General features: G+C 38.4%; 1 protein-coding gene across 15 annotated transcripts in view; it reads right to left on the bottom strand.

Annotated features, from left to right (window-relative positions):
* RAPGEF2 (Rap guanine nucleotide exchange factor 2) overlaps positions 1 to 10,194 on the bottom strand; it is a 256,394-nt gene that overhangs the window by 3,353 nt on the left and 242,847 nt on the right. For 7 of the 15 annotated variants that reach the window (XM_055276262.2, XM_055276264.2, XM_055276263.2 and 4 more), the window contains 6 exons: positions 8,590 to 8,799; positions 6,351 to 6,503; positions 5,455 to 5,577; positions 3,731 to 3,956; positions 2,596 to 3,155; positions 501 to 806 (listed from right to left, as the gene is read on the bottom strand). In XM_055276262.2, coding sequence (XP_055132237.1) covers positions 501 to 806; positions 2,596 to 3,155; positions 3,731 to 3,956; positions 5,455 to 5,577; positions 6,351 to 6,503; positions 8,590 to 8,799 — 1,578 coding nt within the window. The remainder of the gene's footprint in view (positions 1 to 500; positions 807 to 2,595; positions 3,156 to 3,730; positions 3,957 to 5,454; positions 5,578 to 6,350; positions 6,504 to 8,589; positions 8,800 to 10,194) is intronic. The other 8 variants (XM_055276266.1, XM_063638334.1, XM_063638335.1 and 5 more) reach the window with 2 other exon arrangements.

Below are 10,194 nucleotides of genomic sequence, written 5' to 3'. Positions count from 1 at the left end.
TGATTCTCCTGCCTCAGCCTCCCGAGCAGCTGGGATTACAGGTGCCTGCCACTATACCCGGCTAATTTTTGTACTTTTAGTAGAGACAGGGTTTCACTATTTTGGCCAGGCTGGTCTCAAACTCCTGAGCTCAAGTAATCTGCCTGCCTCAGCCTCCCAAAGTGCTGGGATTACAGGTGTAAGCATTGCACCTGGCCTATTCTTTTTCTTAAAATAGGGTCACACACTGTATTTTAAGTGACTCCCTCCATAATCTTTGGCATTTTTAAAGCCATTTAGGGACACACACACACACACACACAAACACACACACACACAAACACACACAAAAGCAGTCAACAGCCGTAACCTTAAATTTGGAACTCTGAATACAGTGTACTTTGTGTAGTGTATGGTTAGACACAGCTGACTGCAGTGTTAAGAAAACAGAAATGGCTTGGGAAGCAGCATAAGTGAACACATCTAACTTGGAGGTTTTAGGAATATTTATGTGTATATACCATCCTCCTCGGTGGAAAACCCTTGGGACTGATAGGGGGCGAGGCGCGGGTCAGACTCGTTCGGTTTATGCCACTGAGGTTTGTTCACAGGCCTGCTGCTGGTGGGATGCCCATGTGGCTGCTGTACGGATGAAGGCCCAGCTGTGTCGGAGGATCGTGCGACCATCCGCGATCTCTGAAGGGCCACGTTGTAGTCCGGCGGTTTCCTGGCTGGATGGGAGTGCCCTTCTGGAAAGTCAGTAATGGGAATTCCAATGTAGCCGGGAGGGGTGGGCGGGGGCTCTCGATACCTGCCCTCCTTTCGCGCTAGAGCAGAAACAAGGCACCAGCATTAAAAACTAGTTCATGCCACAAAAGTTTATTAAAAATATAAAAATAATTATTAAAACAGCATCCACAGTGTAGCAGCAAATGTGCATTTGTGTGGTATGGGTTAGAAGTACGGTGTGAGGCAGGCCAGGGAGTGCATGTTAACTAAACCAAATTTCACAATGGTTATCTCTGTGTGGTGAAATAACTGGTGAGTGAAGCTGCTAGTCCATCTAAGTGCTTTTATCTTTAAATGGGCTGCTTGTCCATTTAAAATGATCTGTAACTATAAAATAGTAAGATTAAAACCTAACCCCTGGATTTACTGGAAAGACTGAAGCACAGGAAGAACCTAAGTACACAGCACTACGCCTAGAACCTGTTTGTGCTTGGTACAAGTTCCCTTTTTCCTCTCTGCCTGCTGGATCTGCCCTCTTTCTGGGCATTTATCTTTACCAGGCAGAGAAGCAATTCTACATCACTCTCGGGTCTCAGGACTTCACTTACAGAAACTTGGAAAAGTTGCACAAAGGATACCAATTTAAAAACTCTAAAATTATTACTATAAGGTGTCTATTTTTCTTAAAATCCCTTTATTGATGCTCATGACCTAGAATATGAAACCTGTATAGGCCAGCAAAACTAAAGTTTCATTTTCTTGAACTTTTAAAACTCAATTGTTAAGAACTAAAAATCATTCTTCCTTCCTTTGCAATAAAAATTCCGAGTATTAGTTGTAAGCACTTGAAAAAGTCCAACCTAAGAATATTTATTAACTGTTTTCTCCTTATTCATTGTAAAAGGATATTAAACTTGAAATCTACCCATGACTATTTACATGGCTAAATAACTACAATTTTCCTACTAATAAAAGTAATGTCTGTAATGATTATACTCCAGAATTTCTCATTCTACAACCTATCATCTGTTCCTACACTTCGTCTATATAGATGTTAATTGTGCCATAGAAAATATATCTCAACAGGACTGAGGGAGCATGAGAGCCTCTTCTAACAGAAACAGCAGCAGCAATAGCTTTCATGTACTTAATGAATCTACTATCTGGGCACTGTTCTGAATACTTTGCATAAATTTCCTTGAATCCTCACACTAACTCTATTAAGTAGAAATTATTAAGCTCATTTTACAGATGAGGAAACAGGCACTGTTTTGTATTTTACCCAATGTCACAAAACTAATAAAGCAGCAAACAGGGATTCAATCCCCAGTCCGCCTGACTCCTAAGCCCGTGCTCTTAGTCATTACACTATTAGCACCTCTCCCTCCTTCTACAGTGTGCACAAAGATTTGCTTATCAAGAAATGATGTGTGTGCAGAATAAAAATCAATGGAAGACTTTTAAGTATACAAAGTGTATAGTTCTAAATACAATTAAGAGAACAAAATAGAAGAATAAAAGATATAAAAGAGTTTCAATTAAAGAAAAATTTCTCCTCTACGAGTAACAGGAATCCATTCTGATTTTCAGGTTAAGAGAAAAAAATTAGACTAGATAATATCCACAATGACAATGTACTGATCCTGATAGCTAAGATTTATTGAATGTTTTGTTATGTAGGAATAGATCTGTAGGTACCTGACCACAAAACCTGGGCTCTTAACCACTACTGATTTCAAAGACCTTAACACACCACTAATTTGGAAGTCCTATATAGCAATGGAGAAAATGAGGAAAAGAACCAACAAACACATAATTTTACTATTGTAATAAGTTACATTAGAGACATGATCCAGACATGACAAAGCCCCCAATTTTAAAACTTACCAATGAGCCCCTTTGTAGTACTTGATGCCACAGCTATGTGGGCAGGCATGGGGACAGGCTTGGTTTCTTCTGTGGTCACAGACGTTAGGCTACTGCTTTCGGCTTCAATGGAAACGTCCTTTCCACCCCTCCGCTTTATTGTGCCTGTGTCACCTTCTGAGTCTTCTCCCCAGTAACCTGTGGAAGACGCCCAACTTGCTCGGGACTGGGCTTGTTCAAGGCTCTCTCTACTTTGATTTTGCCTGTTATACTTTGTGCTATGATCAGAAAACATAATTTGGTCCATATGGCTGCTTGATGCCCATAAACCTGCAGGATCCCCTGAATAATCAAAGTGAGTATGCCCGAATGGAAGAGTCTCCCAGCTTCTCTGGTGCTGGATCGTCTGTATATTATCATGGGAGCCACTTGAGCATGACGTCCAGCTCCCACGGCCACTGTCAGCAGCATCAAGTGACGCGCGATCCCCCTGATCCTGGGAAAGTTCCTCTGTGCTTGGAGAAGAAATTACTGTAGCTGTAGCATATAAGCCTCGGCCCTCGGACATTGGTGCATAGGACCTAAGTGGTTAAAAGAAATGAAAAAAAAAAAACAAGATTGATAACTAATTCACCTATGATAAAACCAAAATACCCTTTTTCCTAGAAAGGTAGCTTGCTTTCATCCCAGAAACAGGATAAAAGTAGCACTGAATTGCCTTATATTGGCCAGTTCTGCCACGTCTAGCCTTCTGACTTTATCATTACTATAAAACAGGCATGGGGGAAAAGAACACAACGTGCCATAAAAAAAAAAAAAAAAAATTTCCCCAACAACATTAAGGGTGGCTCAATATAATCTGATTATTTCAGGAAGGCAGCTCATACAAAAGAACTGGGATGGATCTACAGTCACCCTCTGCCTTCGGCACGAACAATTGTGTTCCAATGAAGAATAAACTTAACTAAAAAAGCAGTCTGCTTAACAAAAATAACATGATACTTAGTGTAGAAATTGTGAAAATCAGAACTGGGACGGGAGAAAAATTCTTAGGCGTTATGTAAAATAAATAAAAACAAACACTGGAAGAAAAGACTCATTATTAAAATAGAGATGGAAGGATAAATTCAAAAGAACATTAAAAAGAGCCACCTACCCCAAGCTATACTGATCAGGTTCCATCATGGTCCGCCTCTCCATCCTGCCCATCCCTAGGTTTGTTTCCACGATGCTGACAGAATGCCTCTGGCGCCTCTCATCGTGCAGTGAGACTGGCATTGAGTCAAAAGACGAATTGCTGACAATACTGGATCGTGAAGAAATTTCACTGTGACCAGAATCTGAAAAATTATCCACAGTACCACTGGGAGCCAAAGTATAGCCTGCATGAGAAATACGACCGTATTAATTAGACTCTCTAGGTTTATAACATCAAAGGGAAGTCTACCAAATAGAAGCAAAAATAAAATGCAGGCATAGATATCTCTATAGAAGTGGGGAGAAAAACCCCATTTCACTTGTAGAGACCACATGACTAAGAGACCAATGTTTTATTCTAATGAAGCTTAAGTGGTTTAATCAAAGTTTAGAGAGGAAAAAAGAAAGTATCCTACAAGCTAGGAAAAGATGCAGAAAAGGCACCACTCGACTATTCTTAGCTCATCTATATAATTACACTATTAGTCTATAGAAAAGAAACCACGAAGAATAACGGATCAGATTTTAAAGTATGTTTTTTTCAAAATGCAAAGCCACTGATCTTGTTTTCAACAGTTTTCTATTTTTAGAACTTGTAGGGCATAGACTAATTCAACTGGAAATACCTGTATCCTACCTACAATTTTAAGTAAACATATAAACAAAAAAAAAAAAGAAATAAGACCTGAAGATGTCTTTGAATTTTTGCCATTTGGTTTTTCAGTATTAATATTGGTTGAATCACATAAAAGCCAATCGTTTTGAAGGAGTTAATGGGCACTTTTCACAAGATGATTACTATAGAATATCTAAACAGATGCCCACTTCTTGGCCTGAAAGGACCTTAAGTCTCTTTTGTTACTAAAAATAATTTTGAAAGTCACAATGGAAGGGGCCTATCTTGATTTTTTTTTTTTGAGACGGAGTCTCCCTCTGTCACCCAAGCTGGAGTGCAGTGGCGGATCTCGGCTCACTGAAAACTCCACCTCCTGGCTTCAAGCGATTCTCCTGCCTCAGCCTCCCAAGTAGCTGGGATTACAGGCGTGTGCCACCATGCCTGGCTAATTTTATTTTATTTTTTGTATTTTTACTAGAGACAGGGGTTTCACCATGTTGGCCAAGCTAGTCTCGAACTCCTGGCCTCAGGTAATCAGCCTGTTTTGGCCTCCCAAAGTGCTGGGATTACAGGCGTGAGCCACTGCAACCGGCCCTATCTTGATATTTTTAATGAAAAAAATCCAAATCTTCTTTCTCAATATTCATTTTTTTTTTGTCTACATTACTAGGGATCTTGTGTTACTTAAATATTGATTTTATATTATATGCAATGCAAATTCCTTCAATGCCACTTACCTAAGAAAAATTAAAATCTAGAGCATCTAAATGTTGCCAGTTTAAGTATGTTCTTTCAGTATATTGGTAATTCCTGATTTATTTTTTAAAGGCTGCACAGGTCTTGATAAGATTTAATGTGTTCATTTATAAAATGTCTTTTTATAAAACCACACTGCAAGTTCTGACAGATAAGATTTAAAGCCTTCCCTGAACAGTCTGCTAAAAAAAAAAGTTTCAGAAAAATAAATCACTTGGAGCACTTGACATTTGGAGGAATTCTCCCATTTTCATTAACTAATGAGATGATTCCTCTCTTTCCCACCCCATTTTTGGTTCTATAAACCCCACCTATCCCATAGGTCCGTGGTGCATTGTTATTCTTGTTACTGTTCTCACTTCCAAGAGAAGAGGAGGAACTGGTTAAGTCCAACTGCCCGGAGCCAAAAGATCTCAGCTGATTGCCACTGCCACCTAACAACAGGATGAGAAAAGAATTGAGATGCATCCATGTAACAAGGACAGGAGAGACTGATACCCATACAAAATGCACAGATGTCTGAAATATCTACCAAGTAAAGCAATACCTGTTGCGTCAGTGAAATTTAACAATGTATTAAGCCCCTTTGGCCTTCCTTTAGGGAAAACTAAGTCCTAGCCATTTATTATTGGCTTACACTCATTCAGTTAAAAGGGCAGGAGGAGGAAGTAGCCTGAAGAGTTATGCAGCAGAAAATTACCTAATCTTTTAATATGAGAACGTATCAACATAAGAAGGCGACTCTGAGTACCTAAAATATAATCTCTTGAAAAATAAAACAAGGTAGCAACCAAAAAGGTAATCAAGACCTGTGTTAATACAATGAAAAAATAAATCAGGAAGATATTAGTTTTCATGTTTGCAATGCCCTCTTCTCTGTACTAATGTCATATAACCAAATTTAGTTAGAACAAACTGTAATATAAAAAATTCTTTGTAAAATTATCATGAATAAAAAGTAAATGTATTTTTAAAAGGCTTCTTATAGTTATAAATTTAATACTATTTATTGTAAGTATAACATTTTTAAAAACCACCATTCTTCCAAATTTATAAACTGAGGGAAAAAAAATCCATTGGGCATTACTCATGAGCTCATCTTAAATGACTATAATGTTAAGAATTATGTAATACATTACTCTGGAATTTATTATAGCCAAAATGTATAGGTTTCAGTACAAGAAAACAAAAAGTAATTTAATTCTACCTTTCCTTGGAGAACTCTGTGGAGAAGTAGGAGGAGAAGAAAGCTGCGAAGATGCATTTGATATTGTATCTTCAGCTTGTTTCTTGTGACGTTCCAAACTTCCTTCTTCAGACAAAGAAAGAATTTTCTTTAAAGCTTGGGGAGAGTTTATGCCTATAATAGAAAAAAAAACCTTAAATATGTATTTTCAAGTCTGAAAATAAACAACACTTACGAATAAAAAACTTTTTTGTGTTAAGATTTAATATCATTACATTGAGGTCCAACCTGTTTACAATCTAAATGTTCTTTGTACTCTTCATGGCCCACACAGTAAGTGCCTACAGAAGGCATGAGATACCCATAGTTTGGTTTCAGACTGCTATCTGCCACATTACCAGAAATATATTGCTTTTGATATTTTACGTTAGATTCTAAACTTTGAAGTAGTCACCATCTTTATTCAACAAGATGTTAGGTAACAATGAAGAAAAAATGGACAATTTGGAAACACTCAATTTAGGATGGAAGTGGCAGAGCTAGACATGTTTATTATTAGAAACCAAATTTGAGTTGGAAACTGTTTTGTATCCTTGGAAAGGGGTAGCTCAAGGGAAGTGAGAATAGAGGGAGAAGAGTACAGAGTCAAGAGCTAAGAGGAACTAACTAGGAATGTGAATGAAAGCGCTCTAAGGAATCCCACGCAGTTAATACTTGATCAAGTAAACAGATGAAAGAGAAGGGCGGAAGAGACCATGAAAGTGCTGTGTCCCAAAACCTTGGAGGAAGGTTTCAGAAGAAGGAAGTGAGCCAGCACCACGTGTAGGATCCAAAAGGATGAGAGTGGAGGAAAAATTATTCTGTATGTCAATGTAAGATGATTTCCCTCCTCAAAATTATTTTTCATAAATGAGGAAGTTACACTGAAATATTTTACAAAGCCTCTCATATTATGATGAGGCACTCTCAATTTTATTTTGAACAACAAAGAGATATTTGGGAAGGCACTACAGCCTGAAACTACCTCAAATTAGTGTTAGTCAGTAAAATTTAACAAAGATTTAATCCTTCAGTTCACTTCATGTAAGCAGTTTGATGTTGTTTTAATACAATCTTTTTTAAAAAAATCTTTTAAAGCAATACTTTGATTACATGTAGAAATCATATACACAGGAAATAAAGCTAATTGAATGGGTAGTTTTGATCTGGAAAAAATTTCCAAGGCCAGCATCACACACAGATTCAAAAAGTACTATCTTTCAAACCACGTGGATGGATGTGAAGATGTTATGCCTGAGAAAGCTGTGTGAGATACTTCAAAAGTGGTCCTAGTGATGACAAAGACACCAATGTTTAAGCTGTAGAAAGTATATAGAACAAAACTATTTCATGGACTAGAGTGGGGGGAACACCTGCAGCGTCTCTAAATTAGTATTTTATATACTGTGATTTTATTTTATTTTATTTTATTTTTTTGAGACGGAGTCTTTCTCTGTCCCCCAGGCTGGAGTGCAGTGGCACGATCTCGGCTCACTGCAAGCTCCGCCTCCCGGGCTCACGCCATTCTCCTGCCTCAGCCTCTCCAGTAGCTGGGACTACAGGTGCCCGCCACCACACCCGGCTATTTTTTTGTATTTTTAGTAGAGACAGGGTTTCACCGTGTTAGCCAGGATGGTCTCAATCTCCTGACCTCGTAATCTGCCCGCCTCGGCCTCCCAAAGTGCTGGGATTACAGGCGTGAGCCACCACGCCTGGCTGATGTTTTTCTTTTAGTAGGAAAGATGAAGTGTAGTTTAGCTCCTTCACTCAGGAGTTAGTTGTTTTATTTTTTTCCCCTAAGTTATAGAATCAGTGAGTCAACAAATAAGAATTTACCTTCAGATAATTCATTTAACTTAAAATATTCTGCTTAAATCCCAGCAGTTTGTTGGTTGTAAGGCAAAACCAGTTTAAATAATGTAAATGAACAAAGCATCTTCTGTGCTTAGCAAAAATTAAATTAATAGACACATAACTTCTCTATTAACACCCTGTCATAGTAAATGAGCATGATTAAATGAGATATTACTTATAAAAACAACCCCTTTCATTGGCAAAGTCAGGTTTAACTTGCTGAGTGTTCATGTTTTATTAGGAGCTAATAATTACAGAGAAGCTCAAATATATTAGACAAAGTTATCCAAGACAAATATTTTTTTCCTAATTTGCAAACCATGACAGTGAATGGCACCAAAAAAAAGAAATGAATGTAATCACTTACCAAAAGGTGGGAGATCCTTTACGGGCACTTTCTTCCGTGAAGGATAAAGGGACACGGCGGGAACCTGCAGTCCCTGGTTGATTTTATGTGCTGGTGGTGGCTGCTGCTGGGGCTGTGGCAGGGACTGAGCTTTCTGTTGTGACCCTGCCCTTGGAGCTACTGGAGAGGTCTCGGATTTGACAGGCTTTTTGTCACCAGGATTCTTAGGCACTGATAATTGTTTGGGTTTGAAAATAGAACAAAGAATTTTAGATGCTAGTAGCTATGTAGAAGATAATTCTAGAACCGTGTGAGCATTTTCTGCAGTTAGAATACGAAATTAATGCACACCTTTCTTCCTGTTGCCTTTACGAAGCACAGAAAATGGATGGGGGACCCTAGTTACAGAAAATATTAGCTATGTGGCAGGACAAAGGTATCTACTTTATGAAGTCAGCAATCTCAAAAGATGATTATACTATTAAACACCCCATTAAAAATATAGAAGAATGTGGGTAGTTCAATATGTTATATCCATGTATATGAAAGACACAAATACATGATAAAAGCTACAACAGAAAAGTCATCAGGCACTATTTTTCTAAAACAGTGTCCCAAATTGTTTGACATGTATGTGCTAAGTTTTTATTTAATAAATGCTGTCAACTGCAATCTATTTACTACCACATTCCTAGGATGTAGAATTATCTATGCAAGCTAACAGTAGCCAATAATGCTTGAGTATTATACTGAGTATATATTTTGTGGTAGATAAATGGCAAAGCAATTTAAGACAATTAAATGTTGTATATGTAGTATCTTAATATTCAAAACTCAGTGACATATGTATGCTTCCTCCCTTTTACATGCCTGGAAACTAAGGATTAGGGAGCTCAAGTAACTGGCCTAAGGCCACACTGCTAGTAAGAGGAGACAAACAGGACTTGAACTCAGACCACTCTGACTCCAGAGGACAAGCTCTTCACCATGACGCAGTGCTTCTGCAGTGTCCTGGGTAAATCTAATAGTCCAAACCTTCTCAAATCACCTATCTAAATTAAATCCTACAGAAGATATCTTCAAACTTGCCCATAAAAGACACAGGAGTATACTGAATGGAAAATGCCTTTGTCTTACAAGTCAAGATGCAGATTTAGAAAAAAAAAACTGCCCCATTTACCGACTAACCAGATTTTTAAAGGCTATTGTGGTTCACTGTGGAGCAGAATCATTGCTCTAACTAACTGGTAGCTGAATTTGTTGTTGGGTGTTGTTTGGGCTAGTGGTTAAAAGGCAGCCAGCACACCCAATTTTATGCCCTGACTCCCCTCAGGTTGCTTATACTTTGGGGGTAGCTTTGTGAGAACAAAAGACATGTAAATGGGAGCCATATCTATATATGCGTCTGTTGCATGTGTACTGGCTGCTTTAGGTGAAACTAAAGCAATGGGTTGCCTTAGATGTGGACAGTGTCATCCTCCACATACTAACCCAGTTGACATGAGGGCCTGGCCGCGCACAGTGCTACCTAGTATTCAATATTAGCATTCAAGGGAAAGACTAGTATATCTCAGGATTGCTAGCTCCCCCTCTGCACTAAGCCTTATTTTGTCACTGCCCATACCA

The sequence above is a fragment of the Symphalangus syndactylus genome, chromosome 4 (assembly GCF_028878055.3).
Source record: "Symphalangus syndactylus isolate Jambi chromosome 4, NHGRI_mSymSyn1-v2.1_pri, whole genome shotgun sequence".
NCBI classification, from domain to species: Eukaryota; Metazoa; Chordata; class Mammalia; order Primates; family Hylobatidae; genus Symphalangus; species Symphalangus syndactylus.
Note: the sequence above shows the minus strand (reverse complement) of the source record. Positions and strands in the feature narration are given on the sequence as shown.